At 37.2% G+C, this 26,818-nt stretch overlaps 1 protein-coding gene across 1 annotated transcript in view; it reads left to right on the forward strand.

The window, feature by feature from the left end:
- Positions 1 to 26,818, forward strand: part of USH2A (usherin) — a 928,983-nt gene that overhangs the window by 754,319 nt on the left and 147,846 nt on the right. Inside the window, exons 56-59 of the mRNA XM_014481290.2 lie at positions 7,362 to 7,545; positions 8,480 to 8,637; positions 22,904 to 23,062; positions 24,434 to 24,596. Coding sequence (XP_014336776.2) covers positions 7,362 to 7,545; positions 8,480 to 8,637; positions 22,904 to 23,062; positions 24,434 to 24,596 — 664 coding nt within the window. The remainder of the gene's footprint in view (positions 1 to 7,361; positions 7,546 to 8,479; positions 8,638 to 22,903; positions 23,063 to 24,433; positions 24,597 to 26,818) is intronic.

Here is a 26,818-nt window from a genome sequence, read left to right on the forward strand (position 1 = left end):
AGCCTGGCAGGCTACAGTCCATGGTGTCACAAAGAGTTGGATATGACTGAGCGGCTAACACATTTACTCATGATATCCTTCCTTGAAGATTAAAGACTATTTGTTTTTACCTACACATCCACTGTGCTCAGCACAAAAAAATGACACATTTGACTAGAATGTTAAATCAACAAATGAACAAATATTGAACAGTCCAGAAGTCAATGCATTTCTGACATTAGCCAATGAAGAATTGGTTCTTTTTATTAACTTCCAAGGGAAAGACAATCCACAAAAAATGTTGGTATTTTTGACTTGGAATGATTCATATGGATTTAAGAAATGGGTAATATTGCATTTCACTCAAGACAAAGTTAAAACAAATCCAGTAGACATGTTCCTTTTTTAGCTGCTATATATCAAGAGAGCAACCAAGGTTTCCTTCTGACCTTTCCCCCTTAAACCTCTCAGCTAGTTTACCTGCTCCCCACCCCACTTCTAGATGATTTCCCTCATGACCATCCATTTCCTTCTCTTCAGTTCAGTTCAGTTCAGTCTCTCAGTCGTGTCCGACTCTTTGCAACCCCATGAATCACAGCAGGCCAGGCCTCCCTGTCCATCACCAACTCCCAGAGTTCACTCCAGCTCACATCCATTGAGTCGGTGATGCCATCCAGCCATCTCATCCTCTGTCATCCCCTTCTCCTCCTGCCCCCAATCCCTCCAAGCATCAGAGTCTTTTCCAATGAGTCAACTCTTTGCATGAGGTGGCCAAAGTCCTGGAGTTTCAGCTTTAGCATCATTCCTTCCAAAGAAATCCCAGGGCTGATCTCCTTTAGGATGGACTGGTTGGATCTCCTTGCAGTCCAAGGGACTCTCAAGAGTCTTCTCCAACACCACAATTCAAAAGCATCAATTCTTCAGCTCTCAGCTTTCTTCACAGTCCAGCTCTCACATCCATACATGACCACTGGAAAAACCATAGCCTTGACTAGACAGACCTTTGTTGGCAAAGTAATGTCTCTGCTGCCTCAGTTCTGCCCTCCCATTGTGTAGAGTGGTTTTCTGATGTCACTGAGACCCAGGCTTTGTGAGGGAGGTAGATTCTTCCCCTGAGACTTAATAAGACCTCTCACCAAAGGCAAGTCTTATTCTATCAATGATTTTTTGCAGTTGCCAAGATAAAAGTGTCTCCACATCATTCAGTTCAGTTCTGTTCAGTTGCTCAGTCATGTCCAACTCTTTGCAACCCCATGGAGTGCCTCACGCCAGGCCTCCCTGTCCATCCCGGAGCTTGCTCAAACTCATGTCCACTGGGTCAGTGATGCCATCCAACCATCTCATCCTCTGTCATCCTCTTATTCTCCTGCCTTCAATCTTTCCCAGCATCAGGATCTTTTCCAGTTAGTCATCTCTTCACATCAGGTGGCCAAAGTATTGGAGTTTCAGCTTCAACATCAGTCCTTTCACTGAATATTTAGGACTGGTTGCCTTTAGGATGGACTGGTTGGATCTCCTTGCAGTCCAGGGGACTCTCAAGAGTCTTCTCCAACACCACAGTTCTAAAGTAAAAATAGAGCACTTATTAGTTTTTCACACATTCCAGTTTCATCTTATAGATCACACCAATGGACACAGGGTTATTAGCAAATGGACAGAGCTTTCTCCTGCTTATATAAATATAAAACTCAAGTTTTATTTAAAACATAAGCAACTCCAAAATGTGGCTTCATTTTATTTCATTGACTCCTCTCTACCCACAGGCTACACTGACTGATTCAAAACAGAAACTAAGCAATAGCCTTTTCTAGAACAGTGGTGATTTTTTAAAACATCCTTCAGGGTGAGAAAAACAGGATTGCAGGGAGCAGATTATGAACCAAAGCTTTATACTTTATCTCTTAAATCAACAAATTAACGTCATGTTTAAATCAAAACTCTAATTAGTTGGTTGAGTCACTTAGCAGCTGTTGGCAGAGAGACCCAGACATAAAAGTATGTTATGATTTGTGTATTTATCCAAGTATCTAACATAAAGTGAGCTTTCAGAACAAAATGAACTACTTTCTTCTCAGAAGTAGGTTGTTCTTAGAAAATCAGTAAGATTGAGCCATGTTTAAGTCTATCTTGATTCTTCCAGAGTGTTGCAAGTAAATTGCATTTGAATGCCCTGAGATTTTTTTCCTATAAAAGTGTTGAAATCTTACCCTTTACTGAGTAACTTACACAGGAAATACAATAAAAACCTATTGATTATTGGAAACCTAATATTGAAATGCTCTTGATCCCTGTCTCCTGTATAATGTCATGAAACCCCATCCATAGTTCATCAGGCACTCTGTCTATCAGATCTAGTCCCTTAAATCTATTTCTTACTTCCACTGTATAATCATAAGAAATTTGATTTAGGTCATATCTGAATGGTCTAGTGGTTTCCCCTGCTTCTTCAATTTAAGTCTGAATTTGGCAATAAGGAGTTCATGATCTGAGCCACAGTCACCTCCTGGTCTTGTTTTTGCTGACTGTATAGAGCTTTTTCATCTTTGGCTGCAAATAATATAATCAATCTGATTTTGGTGTTGACCATCTCGTGATGTCCAAGTGTAGAGTCTTCTCTTGTGTTGTTGGAAGAGGGTGTTAGCTATGACCAGTGCATTCTCTTGGCAGAACTCTATTAGCTTTTGCCCTGCTTCATTCCGTACTCCAAGGCCAAATTTGCCTGTTACTCCAGGTGTTTCTTGACTTCCTACTTTTGCATTCCAGTCCCCTATAATGAAAAGGACATCTTTGGGTGTTAGTTCTAAAAAATCATGTCGATCTTCATAGAACCATTCAACTTCAGCTTCTTCAGCTTTACTGGTTGGGACATAGGCTTGGATTACTGTGATATTGAATGGTTTGCCTTGGAAATGAACAGAGATCATTCTGTCGTTTTTGAGATTGCATCCAAGTACTGCATTTTGGACTCTTGTCAACCATGATGGCTACTCCATTTCTTCTAAGGGATTCCTGCCCACAGTAGTAGATATAATGGTCATCTGAGTTAAATTCACCCGTTCCAGTCCATTTTAGTTCGCTGATTCCTAGAATGTCAACGTTCACTCTTGCCATCTCCTGTTTGACCACTTCCAATTTGCCTTGATTCATGGACCCAACATTCCAAGTTCCTATGCAATATTGCTCTTTACAGCATTGGACCTTGCTTCTATCACCAGTCACATCGACAACTGGATATTGTTTTTGCTTTGGCTTCATCCCTTCATTCTTTCTGGAGTTATTTCTCCACTGATCTCCAGTAGCATATTGGGCACCTACTGACCTGAGGAGTTCCTCTTTCAGTATCCTATCATTTTGCCTTTTCATACTGTTCATGGGGTTCTCAAGGCAAGAATACTGAAGTGGTTTGCCATTCCCTTCTCCAGTGGACCATATTCTGTCAGACCTCTCCACAATGACACATCCATCTTGGGTTAGAGAAATGCAAAAAAAGCAAAATGGCTGTCTGAGGAGGCCTTACAAATAGCTGTGAAAAGAAGAGAAGTGAAAAGCAAAGGAGAAAAGGAAAGATACAAGCATCTGAATGCAGAGTTCCAAAGAATAGCAAGGAGAGATAAGAAAGCCTTCCTCAGCAATCAATGCAAAGAAATAGAGGAAAGCAACAGAATGGGAAAGACTAGAGATCTCTCCAAGAAAATTAAAGATACCAAGGGAACATTTCATGCAAAGATGGGCTCGATAAAGGACAGAAATGGTATGGACCTAACAGAAGCAGAAGATATTAAGAAGAGATGGCAAGAATACACAGAAGAGCTATACAAAAAAGATCTTCACGACCCAGATAATCACAATGGTGTGATCACTGACCTAGAGCCAGACATCCTGGAATGTGAAGTCAAGTGGGCCTTAGAAAGCATCACTATGAACAAAGCTAGTGGAGGTGATGGAATTCCGGTGGAGCTATTTTAAAACCTGAAAGACAATGCTGTGAAAGTGCTGCACTCAATATGCCAGCAAATTTGGAAACCTCAGCAGTGGCCACAGCACTGGAGAAGGTCAGTTTTCATTCCAATCCCAAAGAAAGGCAATGCCAAAGAATGCTCAAACTACCACACAATTGCACTCATCTCACATGCTAGTAAAGTAATGCTCAAAATTCTCCAAGCCAGGCTTCAGCAATACCTGAACCGTGAACTTCCTGATGTTCAAGCTGGTTTTAGATAAGAGAGAGGAACCAGAGATCAAATTGCCAACATCCGCTGGATCATTGAAAAAGCAAGAGAGTTCCAGAAAAACATCTATTTCTGCTTTATTGACTATGCCAAAGCCTTTGACTGTGTGGATCACAATAAACTGTAGAAAATTCTGAAAGAGATGGGAATATCAGACCACCTGACGTGCCTTTTGAGAAACCTATATGCAGGTCAGGAAGCAACAGTTAGAACTGGACATGGAACAACAGACTAGTTCCAAATAGGAAAAGGAGAACATCAAGGCTGTATATTGTCACCCTGCTTATTTAACTTATATGCAGAGTACATCATGAGAAAAGCTGGGCTGGAAGAAGCACAAGCTGGAATCAAAATTGCCAGGAGAAATATCAATAACTTCAGATATGCAGATGATACCACCTTTATGGCAGAAAGTGAAGAGGAACTAAAAAACCTCTTGATGAAAGTAAAAGAGGAGAGTGGGAAAAGTTCGCTTAAAGCTCAACATTCAGAAAACGAAGATCATGGCATCTGGTCCCATCACTTCATGGGAAATAGATGGGGAAACAGTGTTACACTTTATTTTTGCTCCAAAATCACTGCAGATGGAGATGCAGCCATGAAATTAAAAGACGCTTACTCCTTGGAAGGAAAGTTATGACCTACCTCGATACTATATTCAAACAGGTGCCAGAGCCGCGAGCTGGCGCCAGCGCTGCCGGGCCAGAGGCCGAGTAAAAAAAACAAACAAACAAACACAAAAGCAGAGACATTACTTTGCCAACAAAGATCCATCTAGTCAAGACTATGGTTTTTCCTGTGGTTATGTATGGATGTGAGAGTTGGACTGTGAAGAAAGCTGAGGGCCAAAGAATTGATGCTTTTGACCATGGTGTTGGAGAAGGCTCTTGAGAGTCCCTTGGACTGCAAGGAGATCAAGCCAGTCCATCCTAAAGGAGATCAGTCCTGGGTGTTCGTTGAAAGGACTGATGCTGAAGCTGAAACTCCAGTACTCTGGCCACCTCATGCAAAGAGTTGACTCATTGGAAAAGACCCTGATGATGGGAGGGATTGGGGGCAGGAGGAGAAGGGGACGACAGAGGATGAGATGGCTGGATGGTATCACCGACTCAATGGACATGAGTTTGGGTAAACTCTGGGAGTTGGTGATGGACAGGGAGGCCTGGCGTGCTGCAATTCATGGAGTCACAAAGAATTGGACACGACTGAGCGACTTAACTGAACTAAATATTGAAATGAGTTTTTAAAAGCTTAAGAAGAAAGTTATAGCATCTATTCATAAAATGAACAGATGACAACATGAAATGGGAGATTGATCTTTTGCATTGGTAGGTTCTCCATCAATATGTTTTTATACTTACAAAGAGTACTTAAATCTTACACCTTGAATTACAGTTGTTTATATATATGTTTTATCTTTCATACAGAAGGGTATCAATTCCTTGTAAGAATGAGCCATATCTTAGTCATATTCACATTCCATAAGTATAATAATTTGAAGGATATATATTTTCAATAAATTTATTCATTTAATATTTATTAGGCATTGTGCAACCCATAAAGGTACATGGACTACTAATACAGAGCAGATCCCTGCCTTCATGGGGCTAACTTTGTATTAAAAGCAGGAGAGAGAAATAGTCATAAAAACATGAAAATAATGATGATATAAAAAAAGGATTATGATGTTATGCGTGTTGAGAGGAAAATAGAAAAGGGTATATATATGATCAAGAGGAACAAGGTAGGGATCACTTTAGATTGTGTTAAAGTTATGGTTATGCAATAGTGGTCAAATAAGCCCCCCCAATAAGATGATATTTACACAGGTCACTGAACTTGGAGAATAAAATGCATAATTGTCATGGTGTCATGAACAAAGATGTTCCAGGTGTAGGGACTGGAAGTGCAAAAACTCAGTGGTGTGAAAGAAGTTGAAGCATTCTTAGGATAGAAATGAGTCTGTGTGGCTGGAGCTTCGTGAATGAGAGAGAGAATGGTGCCAGGTAGGTCAGAGCCAGAAAAATGTAGGACCATACAAGTTATCATTAGGAATTGGAAGTACACTATATGAACAATTACAGAAGGGTTGTGTATTTTACAAAGATTACGTTAGCTTAAATACACACTTTATATACTTTTATAAAGGTTACAATGAAATAAAGATGGACAAGATTTAAAACATGGACACTACTTTATCACAGGAGTTCATGAGAGGGAGAAATGTAATTTGGATCAAGAGAGGTAAAAATATAAGGACTATACACATTCAGAGTAGAATCTGCAGGACTCGATGATAGATTCCATTTAGGAGTGAACAACTGAAAGCCTCAAGGATAATTTTTTGTGTTTTCCCCAAGAAAATGAATGGATAAGAGTGGAGGACAAATAGATGGTAGACCAGAAAACCAAGGGTTCCATTTTTAGATATTTTAGGTTTTTGAAATGTAATTAGTCATCCAGCTGAAGGCAGACAGTGTTAGAGAGTAGAATTCAAGGGTGTGACACTCAGGAGAGAAATTTAGCACAGAGTTGGGCATCAGGCAGTGCTCAACATATAGACAATGTTTAAAATCGAGACTAAATGATCATCTACAAAGACAGTGTTAGGAAAGATGAGGAGAGGGAAGTGTAGAGAGTCTAGTTCTCTAAGGCACTACATCATTTTGGAGTACAAGAAGGAAAGAGAAGCCAGTAAATGAGACTGAAATAAGTAGCCAGAAAAGAGAATCAGAGTGCAGTGTCAGAAATGCAAAGTATGCTTGTTCATTGAATTTGATAATTCAGGCAAACACTAACACTGGATTATGATTCCAAGTAAATAGGCATCAAAGTTGAGAATCCTTGGATAGTCTCTTAGGCCTTCATGACACTCAGATTAACAGCCAAACATAGAGAAACTTTCCACCCCTAGTTGTCAGATACTAGAGGTAATTCATAATAATAATAATAATTAAAGTATTAAAAAATATATTAGCATCCAATTGTATATCTTAACTCCAAAGCAAATAAAATGTACTTTTGTTGCTCACCATGATATATATATTTTTATCAACAGATAAAAATATCATAGTATGTGAGGGGATGGTAGGACTTTTGATAACATGCTTATCTTATCCTAACAATAAAAATTCATTGTGTTATCTTTGCCAGGAGTTTGGGTGACACCTCGACACATTGTAGTCAATTCCACAACAGTGGAATTATTTTGGAGCCCGCCAGAAAAGCCCAATGGCCTCGTTTCTCAATATCAGTTGAGTCGTAATGGAAGCTTGATTTTCCTGGGGGGCAGTGAGGAGCACAACTTCACTGATAAAAACCTGGAGCCCAACAGCAGGTAAACTAAAAGAAAACTTTACCAGTCATACAAGTGAGAATTTTAGATTTTTCAGGATCAAGAACGAGTCCATCTCCAACTGAAACAATATTATATCAACTGGTTGATTAATCTCCTCATGTATTAGCTATTCCAGGGCTAATGAGATCTCTTAATCTATTTCAGATTGAAGACCCAAGCACTAGTTCATTAGACTAGTCCTCAGAGGATGTGAAATTCCTTTAAAATGTAAATAAATAATTAGTATTTTATTTGGCATGAGAACTTTTAAGCATATAAAATATACAAAGCTTTAAATTTTTTAAATTATCAAATGATCTTCAAAAACATGCATCCTTAAACAAGCAAGAAAAGAGATTTAAAGAGGTTTGTTTTATATCAACCACCTTTATTTCTGGTATAGTGTTTTCTCTACTTGTGATACTATGTATAGACATGGTTTAGGGGGAAAGTTCCACATATTTGCAATTCATTCCCATTCATTTCTCAGCAGAGATAAAATATATCTTGGATCAACAGATGTTTTATTGCAGGGAGTAGAGTTCAATTTAGTTTTATTGTAGAGAGTAGCAGATCAATTTAGAAACATCTTTCTCTAAACATACTTCCCTAAACCCTAAGCCATTAAAGATGGAGAAGATTCATTTGAATCCTCCACAGTCCACCAGCACACTCCAAGACTTTCCTGAAATGTTTAAGAAAAGCAATTAATTACTCAAGGGTTAAAAATAAAATGGGAAAAGAACCAAAACAGTGGAGAGAGCGTTGCCTGTGGAAGGAAAACTGTAAGCTCTATAGTAAAGTTTCTGAATAGGAAGCAGGAAATTTGCGGTTTGTCACAAATTTAGGACTGAGCAATAGATAGAAAACTCAACAATCAGTGTTTAGTTCCCTATGCATTGCTTTATCACAATTCTTTCTTTTTGAAATATAGATATGTTTATAAGTTAGAAGCCACAACTGGAGGTGGCAGCAGTCCAAGTGATGAGTACATTATACAGACACCTGTATTAACGCCAGAAGAAATCCAGCCTCCATATAACATCACAGTAATCGGGCCTTATTCCATATTTGTAGCTTGGACACCACCAGGTAAGATATAAAACTAGTGTGTGTGTATAAAACATTTTAGAGGAAATTAACTGGAGATAGGATGAAAATGTGAATTTAGTAAATCAGAAGGACACAATCTGTCTCTGGATAAGTATAAACACAGTAAACCAAACCATACTCACAAGTGTTTATATGCATAAGCATTTATATACATGCATATAGATAGATATAGGTGTAGGTGTGCAGATAAAGATATATAGATACCTAGATATATACATTTCTATCAAAGCAATACTTTCAAATACCAGCACCTAAAAATCTCTTCTTCTTCATACATATCCAAGGTAAGTCACATAGGTCTGAATTACCTTCAACATTCATTTCTACAGGGTCCCCCAGATTGAATCATTGGTGTTATAGTAGTGAATGGGAATTCGGAAAAAAATGGACCACTCCACCCATATACCTTGAGTTGTGACCAGTTGTGTTAGCTGAATTTTCCCTCTTTGAGCTCTGTAGCCTCCATCAAACCATTGACTTAATAGTGGGTTGCTTTTGTAGTTTAGTGCATTATTATTTGGACTATAATAACCATCCTTAGCCAAAATTCTGATTGCATTAACTCTGTGGGTTAAAGATTACAGTGAAATCTTAATTTGTCTTTTAACATGCAAGGTATATGGAAGTTTTGTTTCAGTAAAATTTAAAACTTATTTTTGTTGTATTAGGCACTTAGAAGATATGTGGTTTTATTTTGAACATCTAGTCTGAATATGAAATTGAAACATGAAATGAACACAAAACCCTGTTGTCCCCATCAGATTAAGTTTAGCCACATTTCTACATGGTACTGAAAATAATTGGTTAACAGTCATTTGGGCTATCAACAGATCTATTTTGTAAAATAATTAACAAAGACTTATTTTTCATTGAATTGAACATGATTCAGTCAAAACAGGTAATATAGTCATAAACATAACATAAAGGCCTAAATGTATAAAACTTAAATTCTCATGAACCAACATCCTTCTGCTGTTGGTTTTAAAAACAAAGTACAAACATAATCTAAGAACAAAGATAAAAGGGTCTTTTTTGAGTCAAATCCACAGACAAAAATCTCTCAAGACTTTCTAAGCAAAGAAAACCTAAGTTGCTTAATATATTTAGTTGTTAAATATAAATGATTCCTTTCACCTTTGTTTTAAAATGAATATGTAACATACTAAATTAAACAAATCAGGAGATAATCAATAGCACCAGAATGTGTCATCAAGTGCTGTAATCCTTATCTCAGTTTTAGAAGCATAGATATTCTTGAACTCTGCTTTTAATTTTAACAAAGGAAAACCCAAATCTCCTACTGTGAAAAATACATAAATTTAGGGACTTCCCTGGTGATCCAGTGGGTAAGACTCGATGCTCCCAGTGCCAGAGACCTGAGTTTGATCCCTGCGTGCTGTAAATAAGACCCAGGGCAGCCAAATAAATAATTTTTTTTTAATCTGCAAATTGACATGTTCTTTTATGGAATTGATTTCTCTCTTCATGGAAGAGCATGACTGTGTTACCTCCTTGTAGCATATTTCTCCATGGCATTTTTATGGTGTCATGATGTTTTTGCCCCACAAAGTAAAATGAGGCATCCAGAGCCAGCCCAAGGTCAGATTCAGCCTGTTGGCTGGAGACTTCCCAAATTCGGTCCAGGGTCTTCTACTACCCAGGTTCTCAAAGAACATAAAGGAAAGTTCAGGGTGATAAGTAAAGTTGATGGTTTCCTAGCCAAGCAACCAGGAATTTTCCATGGTGTATTAAATTCCTTGTCATGTTCACATTATGACATACCTAAATTTCCATTGCTAATCTTAAGACTTTACATTCAGTAAGGATTTGGAAACATCTTTCTTTTTTCTATTTAAAAATTTTTTTTTGGAGTATAGTTGATTTACAATGTTGTGTTAGTTTCTGCTATACAGCAAAATGAATCAGTTATACATATACATATATTCACTTTTTAAGATTCCTTCCCTATGTAGACCACTACAGAGTTTTGAGTAGAATTTCTTGTGCTATACATTAGGTCCTTATTACTTATCTATTTTATATACAGTAGTATGTATATGTCAGTCCCAGTCTCCCAACTTATCCCTCTCCTCCCTTTTCCCCTTGGTATCCATAAGTTTGTTTTCTACATCTGTGACTCTATTTCTGCTTTATAAATAAATTCATTTGTAGCATTTTTTTAGTCTCCACATATAAACAACTTCTTATGTTTGTACCATCTATTAGCTGACCTCAAATAAGTCAGTTTGTCTGAGTCTCAATTATCTCCATCTGTAAAATGGAGATAATTATAGCACCCACATGTAGGGTTATTATAATGATTAGATGAGATAATTTATATAGTTGACATATTATCTAGTCTGTATAATATTCTATTTGTGCAGACACTGTACTCAGTCTCTTGGTCACGTGAGACTCTTTGTGACCCCATGGACTGCAGCCCACCAGGCTCCTCAGTCCATGGAATTTTCCAGGCAAGGATATTCTATAGGTAGTGATAATTTTTGGACAATTAGTTTTACCTTTAATTATTTTTAAATTAATTTTGTTGAAGTAGAGTTGTTTACAATGTTACATTAGTTTCTATTGTACCAAAAAATGAATCAGCTATACATATACATACACCCTCTCTTTTTTGAATTTCCTTCCCATTTAGGCCACCACAGACAGTTGAGTAGAGTTTTCTGTGCTGTATAATAGGTTCTCATTAGTTATTTGTTTTATACACAGTAGGGACTATATGTCAATCCCAATTTCCCAATTCATAACATCCCTCTCCCTTTCCCCGCTTGGTATCCATGTTTGTTCTCTACATCTGTGTCTCTATTTTGCAAATAAGTTCATCTATACCATTTTTTATGGATTCCATATATAGGTGTGTTAATATATAATATTTGTTTTCTTCTTTCTGACTTACTTCATTCTGTATGACAGTGGCTAGGTCTATCCACGTCTCTACAAATTTTAAATATGTATTTGTCCCAAGATCTGTTAGATCCCAAGGCCCCCCAGTTTCAAAATGATAAAACTGTAGACTCCAAAACTGGGTTTGTAAATTTTGAGACGTCTTTCCTAGAATTTTGACATTTTTTTTTCTTTGCGTTCAGCATCATATTTCTATGTTTAATGTATAATGTTTCTACTTTAAAAAGGGATCATTGTGAAATAAAACACGAATTTTGCTTTTTTAATATCACCTTAACCCTTATCCACCTCAGGCTTTGTAGAAATCGTTCGTTGTAGCCCATCCTGAGGGATATTGTAGAAACGCTTTACATGCTAACTCTAACACTGTAACCAATGGTTAATAAATCTATAATATCCAGACCTGTCAATCTTTTAGTTTCAGATGCACAAAATCCATTACAGAAACCCTATATGTAAAGATTAAAATCTTAAATTAAACTTTTTTCCTGGTGCCTAGAAGGATTTTGGACTCAGTAAACAGGCAGATGATTTTGACTTGTGTATAATCTACAGTTGATTTTATTGGAAAGTACCTCATGCTGTGTTTTGATTTAGATAATAAAAACATTTTTCCGTTCCTGAAGAGTCACAAATATATATTTTAAACAGGAAGAAAACAAACTTGTTATAACTGGAGGTTGTTTATTTGCTGGCAATCAAGAGCTTTCTATGTATTCATCATAGGATCCTGCCATTACAAAGTGATTACATCATACACAGAGCTGGGAAATGGACAGTCCATGCCTGTAGTTCCCCAACCTGAGTGAACATTGGAAGCACCTGGAAAGCTTGTGCAAAGATAAGCTCTCAAGCCCAAGTTTATCAATAAAAATATCCTGGATGGAATTAAATGCCCTAGGTCAGTGGTCCCCAGTCTTTTTGGCACCAGGGACTAGTTTCACAGAAGATCGTTTTTCCATGGACCCAGGGGGCAGGGGATGGTTCTGGAGTGACTCAAGCACATTACATGTATTACATTTTGTGGGCGTGCATGCTAAGTTGCTTCAGTCATGTCCAACTCTTTGCAACTGCATGGGCTGTAGCCTGCCAGCCTCCTCTGTCGGTGAGATTCTCCAGGCAAGAATACTGGAGTGAGTTGCCATGCCCTCATCCAGGGGATTTTTCCGACCCAGGAATTGAACCCATGTCTCTTAGTTCTCTTGCATTGGCAGGCAGGTTTTTTAACCACTGGCACCATCTCAAAGCACATTGTGTACTTTATTTCTTATCTAATGCCACTGCTAATCTGACAAGATGTGCCAGTCTGCAGCCTAGAGGTTGGAGACCCCTGCGTAGGTCACTGTGATGTGCTCCAAGTGTAGTAACCATGGATCACCTACATCAGGCAAAAGTGATCACTTACAATAAAACTCTGAAAATGTGAATTAGACCAGTTTCCTTTGAATGTCCAAAGCCAAATTAATGGTTAACTTAACTGATTTTTTCACATACTTTTTTGGGTCAGTAAACATGGAGTAACCTTACATAGGTAAGTTGCTGGGAGGAAAAAGTCTCTGTGGTTGCCTGGCAACAAAAAATGGCTTTGGCAATTAAGTGGGCTCTCAGTTTACATGTTATTATTTCAATGATATGTATAAATTGTATTATTATGCTATCTATAAATAGTATTATTATTATAAGCCCTATTATTAATAGTAAAAGGGTACAGCCCAGAAAATATATGAGAATATTCAAAGGAAGAGAAATTGTGGTAATGATGGCAAGTATTATACATATTCATTAACATTATATGTTTATATTTGCCATTTGTTAAATTCCTAGTTTATGCCAAACACTTTGATAAGCACTTTCCCTGCCTTACTATGATTCTCGTGCGAACCTTGGAAAACAAGTAATATCATCATTCCCTGGAGAAGGAAATGGCAACCCACTCCAGTATTTTTGCCTGGAAAGTCCCGTGGACAGAGGGGCCTGGCAGGCTAGAGTCTGTGGGTTCGCAAAAAGAGTCAGATACAACTTAGTGACTAAACAACAACAAGAGACATTCTCTTACTTCCCAGATAAATCCTGGTTCATTTTATCTCATATATTACTTGATGAACGTTAGTAGTAAGGTTATCAAAGCCCTCCAAACTCTAGAAGATTAAGATTTCCACTTTTCTGTATACCATTTGTATCTTCAAGTTAGATGACATGCAAACAACATATCCTTATAAAATATTTGCTGAATTAATAATGAAAAAATGGTGAGAAAACCTAAAATTTATCATTCAGAGAAATATAAATAAATTTTAGATTTTCTGCCATTTAAAATTATTCAGACACTTGTTTTCCTATAGAAATCTATGTTCAGTGGGCACTGTCTCTGTGCTGGCCATTCTTACTTGAATCTACAGGTAGCATAAACAGGATTAGTTTATTCCTAAACATTTATTCTCACCTTTTACCTGCTCTGAACCTTGGGTCAGAACTTAAACATTTATATTAAAGATGAAAAAGGATATATGTTACCTTAATGGTTGAAAAAGTATAGAAAACGAAGTAGAAAATACTTTATGGGACACAAATGATTTACCAAGATTAAAAATTGAGATAAGCATCCCTACCATTTCAGAATCCAAACATTCAAAATTATTTAAACTCTGAAGGTAATAATGGGACTTTCTAATTTATCAAGGTGATGACTCTATTTTGAACTATCCTAGCCCTTAATCATCTTTTAATTAACAATGTCATTGGATCCAACATCCGCTTTTTCTCACTAAAGATAATGAGTTATTTAGGCTTGATGCATAATATTGAAATACTGGTGCCTTTCCTTTCACATTTATCTCTTAGTCCATTACCTCTGTTGCCAGTTCTTCTACTGAGAAATCATTTAAATTAATATTGCTTAGGAATATAAATGATTTTTATTAATCAAGTTTTAATTAAGGGATAGCTATTGGCCTCTCTGTAGACATTAAACATCTTGGTGTCCAGTGAACTCATCAATGCAGTGTATTATATCAGATACTGTCCATTTAAAGTCAAATTGGCAAAAGACTTTTTAAAGTATTCATGTCACATTAATCGGGATAATTCAACACTGGCAGCTGTTTCAAGCTTCTTATGTGTGCCATAGACAAGTGGCACGTAGTGCTGAGTTTCAGAAAAAAAGGTAAAATCATTGCAATAATTTGTAGTTTATTTTGTGTATTAATTTACCTATCTTTTTTCAGTTTTACTGAGTATAATTAACAAATGGTAATATATTTAAAGTGTATGATGTTATCATTTGATATAAGTGTACATTGTGGAATTATTTCTACCATTAATTTAATTAACACATTCATTATCTCATATATTCTCTCATTTTTCCTTTCCTTTTTTTTTTTTTTTCACTTGGTGAGAACACAAGTTCTATTCTTTTAGCAAATTTCAGTTGCGTAATACAGTTTAGTTCAGTCACTCAGTCGTGTCCTACTCTTTGCAACCCCATGGACTGCAACACTCCAGGCCTGCTTGTCCATCACCAACTCTCAGACTTTATTCCAACTCATGTCCATTGAGTCAGGGATGCCATCCAACCATCTCATCCTCTGTCATCTCCCTCTCCTCCTGCCTTCAATCTTTCCCAGCATCAGGGTCTTTTCAAATAAATCAGCTCTTCGCATCAGGTGGCCAAAGTATTAGACTTTCAGCTTCAACATCAGTTCTTCCAATGAATATTCAGGACTGATTTCCTTTAGGATGGACTGGTTCAACCTCCTTGCAGTCCAAGGGACTCTCAAGAGTCTTCTCCAACACCACAGTTCAAAAGCATCAATTCTTCAGCGCTCAGCTTTATTTATAGTCCCAACTCTCACATCCATACATGACTACTGGAAAAACCACAGCCTTGACTAGACGGACCTTTGTTGGCAAAGTAATGTCTGCTTTTTAATATGCTGTTTAGGTTGGTCATAACTTCCAAGGAGCAAGCGCCTTTTAATTTCATAGCAGCAATCACCATCTTCAGTGATTTTGGAGCCCATGAAGATAAACTCTGTCACTGTTTCCCCATCTATTTGCCATGAAGTGATGGGACCAGATGCCATGATCTTAGTTTTCTGAATGTTGAGCTTTAAGCCAACGTTTTCACTCTCCTCTTTCACTTTCATCAAGAGGCTCTTTAGTTCTTCTTCACACTCTGCCGTAAGGGTGGTGTCATCTGCATATCTGCACAATACAGTATTATCATCTATATAGTCACCATGTTTTACAGTCAGTCCTCAGACCTTATTCATCTTATAACTGAAAGTATGCAAAATTTACTAACTTCGCCTTATTTCACCCATCCTCTCAACCCTTGGCAACCACCATTTAGTCTGTTTCTATGGGTTCAGCTTTCTTTAAAAATGAGTCCATGTATAAGTGATACTATTCAGTATTTGTCTTTCTCCATCTGGCTATATCTCTTGATATCCTCCAGTTTCATCCAGGTTGTAGCAAACAGCAGGCTTTCCTTTTTTAAGATTGAACAGTATTCCAATCTTAAATCTGTTCCATTGTGTGTATATCATATTTTCTTAATCTGTTCATCCATTAATGGACATTTAGGTTGTTTTTATACCTTGGCTATCATGAATAATGCTGCGGTGAACACAGCAGTGCAGTTGTCTCTTTGAGATAATGATCTCATTTACTTTGACTATATACCCAGAAGTCGAATTGCCAGATCACGTAGTAGTTCTGCTTTTATTTTTTTTTTGAGGAACCTCCGTGCTGTTTTCCATAGTGGCTGTATCAGTTTACATTCCCAACCACAGTGTACAGGTTTCCATTTTCTCTACATCCTTACCAGCGTTTGTGATCCCCTATCTTTTTCGATAACAGAGATCCTAACAGGTGTGAAATGATATCTCATGTGGTTTTGATTTGCATTTACCCACTGATTATTGATGGTGAGCACCTTTACATGTACTTATTGACTATTTGTATATCTTCCCTGGAAAAATGTCTTTTCAGGTCCTTTGTCCATTTTTTAATTGGGTTATAAATTTTTACTATTGGATTGTATGGGTTCCTCGTATACTTTGGATATGTAATCCCTCGTTAGATATGTGGTTTGCAAATATTTGCTCTTATTCCATAGGTTGTCGTTTCATTCTATTACTGGTTTCCTTTGCTATGCAGAAGCTCCTTAGTTTGATGTAGTCCCATCTGTTTATTTTTGCTTTCATTGCCTTTGCTTTTGATGTTTAGTAAATTTATCTTACCTTTTTGAGTTCTAATGTGTGCTTGGCATTTTCGAAGAGATTAACACATATCTCATTTAATGTTCATTACAACTTGTGGTACACCCAACATTCTCCCTTTGTTGCTAATGAGAAAAGTTAATTTCGGTGCTGAAAGCTTTTCTCTAGGTGATTCATCACATAGGTGTCAGAGCCAACTAGCAATAAATTTCACTCCAGATTCTTTGAGCAACACACTATTCCATATTTTTACACTATTTTTCTACCTAAACAGTATGTAAAGCAAATTATTTTCTTCTGCATTCTACCACGATCCAGTTCAAAACTGAAAAAACTATTGCCATAGATACAGCAAGCATATATGAAGACAAAGTGGTTCAGGGGCAGTTCATCCAGTAACCCAGTAGGATCATTTTATTTGCAGCTTAAAATTTCACAGGATGTAATTCATTTACATTTGAGTAGATTGATTCATCTATTCATTTCAACAAATGTGAAGATGTTTACTAAGCCCCTTTCTGGGGGGTGCCAGGCATGATTCTAGCCATTTTGAGTTTAAAAAAAGAAGCAGTGAGATATTGTCCCTCTTGTCAAAAACTCTACCATCTAGTTGAACAGAAAAGGTATAAAATTATACAAACTATGTAAAATTTCCATACAGTTGGTATGGATGTGTGTTTAAGAGGGTCTACTTTCACTTCCATGGCCCCCAAAGGAAATTACCAACATACCCACATCTCTACAAAGGAGACATGCCGCTAATTTGTTAAAAGAATTATGTTAAGCACAGCCTGTGGTTTGAAGCAAATGCGGCTATCAAACCAATAGTTTCCCTATTAAAATTGTTCTTGCTCCAGCTCCTAAAAAAAGATTTTAAAAAAGGATTATTTGATTGACTTGTCCATTGTAAAGTATGCACCTGCTGTGAAATGAAGCCACAGAGGAAAAAAAAAAAGTTGAATAATTTAACTTTTTTATTTGTAAAGATAATCAGGGTTTTTCTGATTACATCTTAACTTCATAAATGTTAAATAACCTATCAGCATCTAGTTGTTGTAAATTATGAAAAGGAGCCTTGCGAGGAATATTAACCAACGAAATCTTTGTTCTTTAGTGAACAAGAAAATGTGTTATGGCAGCTTGTCATCGTGCGACTGGTAACTTTGACACCAAATAACAAAACTGCCATTTGCACTTAGGGTAAATTGGTTCACATGAGTTTCCGCTGCTCCTCTTGCTCTGACATAAATTTATGAACTCAGGAACTAACCAAGCCGTGTGGCTTGCCACCTGACTTTAACAAATAATGACCATTTCATTTCATTTAGTCGTCAGAATACCAGGGGGCTAGGTCATTTCAGACTCATTGCAGATGGTCTAGGGTTTACAGGAACACAGGAGGCTTTCACGTCACTGTCCTGTAAACTATGACAGTGGAGGGGGCCCTCTTTGCTAAATAAGTGCATGTCAGTGCTTGACATGTTCACAGCTTCAAGGAGCATTTTCTGTTTCAACACCTTACAGGTGTATGTAAAGGACATTTATTTTTGATTAACCAGGACGTGAAAAATGCATTTTCTGGATACACGCTTTGACCAGCCATGATCAAGATTATGTCTGTATTTAAAATGTGGTGTAAGTACAGTTTTGTTCCCTGACCTCCTAGGAGTCCTGTCTTTTAGGAGAAGATATTGGAAGCAGACCAGAAGGTACCAACTACAGACATATAATAAGGTGAAACCTCAGACGAATTGAACAAAAGACCACTCTAAATTACTGCTAAGAATAAAGACTAGGATTTCTTCGCAGGCTGCAACTTTTACATATCCAAGTATACGTAAAAAATAAAACTAGATAACCAACTTTTGTTATAACAATAATTACTATATTCAATATAACATTGATTTGTAATTGGAATAAGTGCTTTATATAAAAGATGGGTTCAGCAGTGTTTTTGGGCACATGGAAACAGTGTCATAGTTCTGGGGTAATTTTTTCCTATTTTGCTCAATTTCATTTTGTTTTATAGAGATGTCTGTCATTTACTCAGCACTTTCTGTGTTGTAGTAATGAACTAAAATGTTTTCAATACATTTTTAACTAATCCTTTCATCTCTATATGAGGTGGCTATTAGTGTCATTATTTTACAGATGAAGAGACTGGTATCTGCAGAGGATGGAGAATTTACCAGGGAATAAGCAAAGTAGAAGAGGGATTTGATCTGACTCCATCCTGTAGTTTATCTAGTTCATCAAGAATTATAGTATATTTTCCAAAATGTGTTTGTCAGACTTTTCCACAAGATCCATCCTAGGATAAGAGAAGACAGAATAAACATGTAATCTGAGGAGGTTTAAAAAAACCTGAAGCAGTCACCATAACCTTGTAAATTATTTTAAGGTCTTGCTTTTTATCTTAAAATTTCATGCAAATTTGATGTTGAATTCCAATGTGTTTGTCTACATCCAAAAAACAATGTATTGTGGAATTTATCATTCAGGGGTACATTTTCTACCCTTTTCTTCTATTGATAATCTCTTTAGCTAAATCATAATATGCTATTATATTTCTAGATGTTAAGTCAATCTGAAGAGAGCCAACCCCAATAACAGCTCAATGTCCAGGCAGTTCTTCCTCTCTTCATTTTGTCATAAATATGTGTGCACAAACAGCTACCTTTTCCCCCACTGCCTTACAAACTACGTTAGGGCAACAACAAGGAGAAATCCCCAAATCTGAGGCAGGATGCTGTGACCTCCCAAGACCTTCTGGAGGGATATTTCCATAACCATATCTTCTGCTGAAGGTCAAATTGCAAACTGAGACGGTCCCTGACTCGCTCGTCAATCTCTTTTACTACTTGGAGCAGTAATCCCCAAAGATCGTCTTTAGTAGAGAAAAAGAAAACCCTGATTAGATTGCTCTTTTATTTTACCTCTAATACAGTTCTTAAGTTTTTCTCATCCGTTAGTGAACTTAGAGCCTCCAATGCTCCCTGTAATCAACTCACTTCATCCAACTCTCTAACTTTGTTTTAATTATAGCAGTCTTACTGGGAGAAGGAAAAGCGTTCCCAATTTTGTCTTGCAGTTAAGAATGAGGCCTTGAAGAATATCTTCTAAATGAGCTCATTACATGTACTCACAATTCCATTAAAGAGAAAATGAATTTACTTAAATTTTCTAGGTATTAATCTTTGCTGTGATATCTGGAAAAAAAAAAAAATAATGTAGAATTTTCTGTTACTTGAGACTGAGCAGAGGCATCATGGTTCCAGTCTGTTTTTCATCCCGTGTCTGGGGAAGATTACACATGATGAATCATTTTAAAGCAATAGTAAGTGACAAAAATTAAATGATGTTTGCACCACAAATAGTATTTATACATGTTCAACACACTGGTTTTGCCCACATGAACTTTTTCTGCTGGTATACAATTAGTTCACTCTGAAGTGACTATATATTCAAAACAATTTAGTAAAGTTCTCATCACTCACTTGCACATACAATTTTCTAATTTTGTGCATTTTAGGGAGAAATATCCATACTCATGTTTGTGAACAGAAATAGTGGGGTTCTGCTGGTTTTCCCTAGTGTTAAGGGAGAGGGGAGTTATGTGTTTCACAAATTCTACAAGTCAAAACTAGTTGGGGAAAGAGGGACACGGTTGTCCTTGTCTCCAAAAATACTTTGACAAAAGTCCACAAATGTCCAGGGTATATGTATCCCAGTTGGGGAAATCTGCTCTTCAGAACTTTTCATCTTCACCTATAATTTTGTTCCATCAGTGGTAATTCTGACTCCTCCTTCACTTTTGCCCCTGTATCTCATCTGTCTCCAAGACTTGTTCTGCCTGTCTATGTGTTCTCTCAAAATTATCCTTTCACTTTTTCCTCTGATTGTCCTTATCCAAGTCTTTTATCAAGAGACAGCATGAATATAGAGAGAGAAGCTTTGGTCTCAAATGGGCCTGAGTTCAAGTTTTGCTGCCTCTATTAATCTATGTGATATCTGTAACAAGTTTCTCCTATGAGCCCGAGTTTTCTTATTTTAAAAAAATAGTAGTAATATTTATCTTACAATATTGTCTTCTGGTTTCATTCATTCATTCAATCAACATTTGAGCTACCGATCTGTACTCAAATCTAAGCATTGGAACTACCTTGAAGAGGAGAACATAGTCCCCAGTTGTATGAAGTTGACATTCTAGTGATATTAAAGAAGATAATATATGATGCCTGACATAAGACAGGAATGCAGTGAGATGCTGTTTTTGTTTGTGTTGTTTCTACAACTGTGCCATAACTTTCAAATTGATAGCTCTTCCTCCTGGTCCACGTGTTTTCTATCCATCATTGACTTGCCAGCAGTGCTATCTTCCTCCAATGTAAGTTAGATCATGGTGACACCTGCAGAGTCTTGTGTTGCTGATTGCATATAAAACCAAAACTTCTGGAAGAAATAAAAGATAAAATAGAGTGGCTCACTTGAATTTGAGAGTGGAGGAAGCAGGGTCTACTTTTAAGAGTCTTACTCTAAGGCTTCTGGTATAGGGAAATGGGGAGAGAAAACCCAGGAAGAAGAACACATTTGGGAGTGGAAAATAGTGTAATTCTTTTTTAGACCTTGAGATTGAGGTCTCTGTGAAGTAGAGTGTTCAAAATACAAATCCACAGTGCAGGATAAACATAAAGTCAGAGATAGGAATTTAGGAATTGATCATACAATAATAGAAGTTAAGCTATAAGGACAAAAACATCAATTTAATTGGGATGCTCTAAACTTGAAATTCTCAGTCTCGGTTGCCAAATTCAGCACCACCTGGCACCTTCCCAAAGGAAGCGATTGATCAATCCTTCCGATTCTGATCAAGATTTCCTTCAGAGACTCCTTATTTTAATCTATCCTACATAAAGTCCTGAACACCTCTGGTTTCTGCTCACTCTTCTGCCCCTCATCTATTGGAGCTGTTGCTACAAAAAGCAAAACCACATTTAATTCTTTAGACCTCATCTCTCATGGGTTATTGAATCCTATGCTATGGATTTCCTTGTCTCTGTAGCAGAGAAACTTATTTAAGTACTACAAAGGTAAGTGATGAAGCCCACATATGTTAGAAGCTAGCAAATCAATGAGAAACTTTGGTAGGAAGCTTCATTATATTCTTCATTCAAGGCTCATATCCTCTCCTTTAAAGAGTGTGCATGTTGTTCATGACCAAATAAAACTTACAAGCATTTAATTCTGTGACTAGGCTGTGAAGAGGCTAAACTGATAAGACCTCCATTCTTTAGGAGGCATTGTGAAAAATGACAGTTTTTAAACCCAAATTTCATATATATTTAGGTTCATGCGTCTCACTGACAGAGTGGACTGTCCTGACTCTATAATTAATGCACTGGGAATTCTCTAGGTAGACTGTGATTTGGATACTTTATGGGCTATTATGTCAAGGATCTGTGTCAGATGAGATGCATACCCAATGCTAGCAGAAAAATTATTGTCACAAGCAAAACTGGTGGGGTTTTTATGTACTTTAAGAGTAAGTAAACCTAGGAAAAATACAACATCATTTCTAAGCGCCTTGTATGTATTTGCCTTGAAACATGCCTTTGTTTTTATTTGCCTATAGAGTATATCGTTGAATAGAATTGTTATATTTCATTTGTTTTTGAAAATAGATCATAAACATTTCTTACTTTTAGAATAAGCACTCCAATATTTTCCAACTCAAATTTCTTGCAATTATTAATTGCTATATTAAGCATTGGAGAAGGCAATGGCACCCCACTCCAGTACTCTTGCCTGGAGAATCCATGGACGGAGGAGCCTGGTTGGCTGCAGTCCATGGGGTTGCTAAGAGTCGGACACGACTAAGCGACTTCACTTTCACTTTTTACTTTCATGCATTGGAGAAGGAAATGGCAACCCACTCCAGTGTTCTTGCCTGGAGAATCCCAGGGACAGGGAAGCCTGGTGGGCATTAGTATACCTTGAAGTGTAAAATTTTAAATATACACTGTTCTTAAAAGATGAATGTTTGTTGACCATTTGTTGACCAAACAGAGAAACATGTGTTTTATTCTCTCTCTTTAAAGGGATCCTTGTCCCCAAAATGCCTGTGGAGTACAATGTCTTACTCAATGCTGGAAGTGCAACACCTCTGATCTCCTCTGTTGGTCATCATCAATCCATCCTTCTGGAAAACTTGGCTCCATTCACACAGTATGAGATAAGGATACAAGCATGCCAAAAAGGTGAAAGTCTTTCAGACACTTCCCCAGGGTTTTTATAAAAAAGAATTTCATTTAAATTTTTTTCAATAAAAAGAAACAGATTCTCAATTCAAATACAAAGATTAACATTCCATTTCTTATTTGTACTGGACTTTGTACTCAGAAAAAATCAGAGCCCTGCATTGAGTGAAGAATTATGCATTTCTGCACATTAAATCATGAATATTTAAATATATGAAAGTGGTGGTTTTGCAAAGTCTTGTTTTATAAGGCCTTTTAAAAGAAAAACACCTAGATCACATAAAGAAACCATGGGTAATATAAAACAAAATAGGCATTGCAAAAGTCTCCTAGGAAATGTCCTCACCTTGGCTGTATTTCAGTTTTATTTAGGGGTGAGGTAGGAGGAAAGGAGACATTATTAAGCAGTTGAGTTACACTCAAATGAATCTCAACATATTTTACACTGCTTCCCTGATAACTGTCTCTTGAACCTAAACTGTCACCTTGAGTTTCATGGCTTCAGCTAGTGGTCAATAAAATCATCATCTACCTATATGGTCTTGAGGAAGAGCCCCACTCACTTCCTTCATCCTTCCAAGTGTTATAGAATATGTAGTACCCAACTGCTAAGAGAAAAAAGGTGTAACTCAAAACAAGTTGCTTCAACTTAGATTAAGGAAATTTACCAATCTTATGCTCAACACGAAACTCCTGTCCTTAGCAACTTTTGTCTCCAAATGAATACTATTTCCCGTGGAGTTGGTTAGAACTAGGGGTCTGTGATTTTGCTATGCTTCATTTCCAAAACTGAGTCAGTTTGCCCGCGTTTCTATAAATCAGACCAAGACATTTTGTGTTGGAAAGTATTGTTTTCCTTGCTCCAATCTTCAGCTAATCCACAAGGAAATGGCTGTAAATTAAAGTTTTCTTGATTTAAAAGCAAAATCACTTTCTGCATCTCTGTGTATCCTGTGAATTTGAAACCATATCCTTCAAATGCATTATTTGACTTCTGTGTATCAAGAGAACGATCATTTTTAAATATTGGCAAAAGAAGATATTATTATTAAGAGCAGGTCACACATATACTTTCTTTAATCATATTTTCACTTTCTGGCTCAAATAACTGCAGTAAACTAGAGAAAACTCAGTTCAAGGTATAAACTTTACTGTCTGTGCCTATGCAAAAATGTGGTTAATGAATTTTCCAAAAATAATTTCTTATTTAAATATTCAAATCCTGTAGAGATGTAAATGCTAAAGTCTGTGTAGAACTGTGTATACAAAATTTCAGATACAATGATTTTCATGGTATTCCTACCCTTGTGTGTGTACATGTAGCTCTTTTTCTTACTTGACAAATTACTAAAGGTATTGTTTTTTTTCAAGGAGGTTGTGGAGTTAGCAGTAGGATGTTTGCCAAAACAGCTGAAGCTGCCCCCATGGATCTAAATTCCCCTATTCTTAAGGCACTGGGGTCAGCTTGCATAGAGGTTAAATGGATGCCACCTAAAAAACCAAATGGAGTCATCATCAACTACTTTATTCACAGGTAACATTGACTATTACTATTATTGTTAATTATTTAAGATTGTGTACTGTTCCAGTACTGTAGACTCAAATATGTTTTCTATTTCCATAAGGGAATAAATGGGAATTCATGTGTTTTGAGCACCTACTGGAAACTAAAATTGGTACTGGATACTTTTACACATTATCAAAGGGGAGAAAGCTACAACTAACATGTGATGTTTTTGTTTGAGCCTCTTTGAAAGATGAGACCTCATAGCCCCCAAAGCCTTCCCTTTGATGGACAGTTAGAGCCATCCTCTGGAGGTTCAGTGGCCAAGAACCATAGTCATTCCAGAGGAAGAACCAGGTCTAGGACAAGAAATCTAGTTATTTCTCACCACCTAATATGTGAGATTGGAAGGGCTTTTTCTCTTCTTCAAAACATGGCACTTTTCATTTGCAGAGAGAGGGGCTCACACTGCAAGGCCCCTTCTGTTTTGAGGCTTCCACTGGGCTGACTTAATAGTGTTAGTGTAACTTCTTTTCACCATGATGTGCGTAATCAATTAAGTGTATTCACCGAAAATGAAGAAAAGAGGGAAGGAGCAAGGGGAGGGAAGAGAAGGAAAGAGAGATTGAGAAGACTGAGAGTGAGAATGAGGAGGGTGAGGGGAGACAGAGAGAGTGAGACTCCTTGGGCAGTTTGGTTTGAGGACATCGTGCTCCTTGATCCATTTTTCACTTGATCAACATGGACATAGTTTTAAATTAATGTTTTCTTTACATATATAGTGAATAAATAGGAGGAGGAGGAGAGAGAGAGGAAAGAAATAGATACACAGAGAGAAGGAAAAAGAAGGAGGAAGAGAAAGAGCAGGAAAGGAGAAAGTGAAACAGAAACAGAGAGACGAGAACAGAGAACCCACCACTGAGAGCTGGCCGCCTGTGTTAGTCCGTTCAGTTTGCTGTAACAAAAATACCATAACTCGGGTGACTTATCAACAACAGATATTTATTTCTCACGGTTCTGGAGGCTGAGAAGTTTCAGATCAAGGTGCTGGCAGGCTTGCTGTCTGGTGCAGGCTCACTTCCTGCTTCACAGATGGCTGTATTCTCTCTGTGTCCTCACCTGGCAAAAGTGGCGGGGGGTCGTGCGGGGACTCTTTTGTCAGGGCACTAATCCCGTGCATGAGGACTCCACCCTCATGACCTGGTCACCTCCTAATATCACCACCTGGGTGGTTAGGATTTCAATATATTAATTGGGGGGAACACATTCATTCAGATCATAGCAGTGAAACAGAAAAGACACTTTCTAAGACACACACAGGCAGACATAAAGCTTTTGCAGATGAAAACCCCTTTCCAAAAGCCATATATTTACATCAGGCGTACAAAGCCCACATGTTTTCTCAGATCCCCATCCCACTTGAGCATCCTTTGTTAGTCTCTCCTGCAGCCTAGCCGTCCAGCACCCTAGACACATCGTGAAACTTAGTTTAGGCTCCTCTTGTAACTTCAGATGGTAAAACCCTTTGATTTAGAACATTCTTCATGTCTGGGTTCGTAGGAAGATTGTGATAGATGAAAGTATTATTGCATTTCTCTATATGTAAATGACATTGCCCAGAATGAGCAAGCAAAATGTTTTCCTCTCCGCAAACATTAATTTGAAGAATAATATTTCTGATTCAAATACACACAAACATGTAAAACTGGCTAATGTGAATTTACATTTTACACTAAGCACGTTAGAGCAGCCTCTAAAATGTTCATCCTCTTGGAATAGTTTTCTTTCATCTACTTAATGCTAATTGTATGAGAAAAGCACATCAAATTCCTATTCTGAATAAAGGGAAATAAAGTATCTGTTATAGACCAGGATGTGGCTTCACTCTGTTGGTTTTGTAAATAAAGCTCATGATTACAGTGACTATTCCGTGGCAGCTATAGAAAGGGAAAACAGGAAATATAATGCAGAAAGCCTGCTTCAATGAAAAATACTGTAAATTGAATTTGACAGCATTTGATGGCATTTGATTATTCTAGTCACAGCCAAACAATGATATAAAGAGTAATATGAAACAGAATGTGTTACTGCCTAGCAGACTCAAAAGCAATAAACCTTCCTCCAATGTGACACAATCACTTCACAATCATAATTGTAGCCTGTTTGATACCTCTGAGTACAGCAGAAGGGCACTGACTGACATAGATACATTTTGTTTTTTATTTAAAGTGAAATGAAAATGGCGCGCTGGG

The sequence above is a fragment of the Bos mutus genome, chromosome 16, assembly GCF_027580195.1.
Source record: "Bos mutus isolate GX-2022 chromosome 16, NWIPB_WYAK_1.1, whole genome shotgun sequence".
Taxonomy (NCBI): Eukaryota; Metazoa; Chordata; class Mammalia; order Artiodactyla; family Bovidae; genus Bos; species Bos mutus.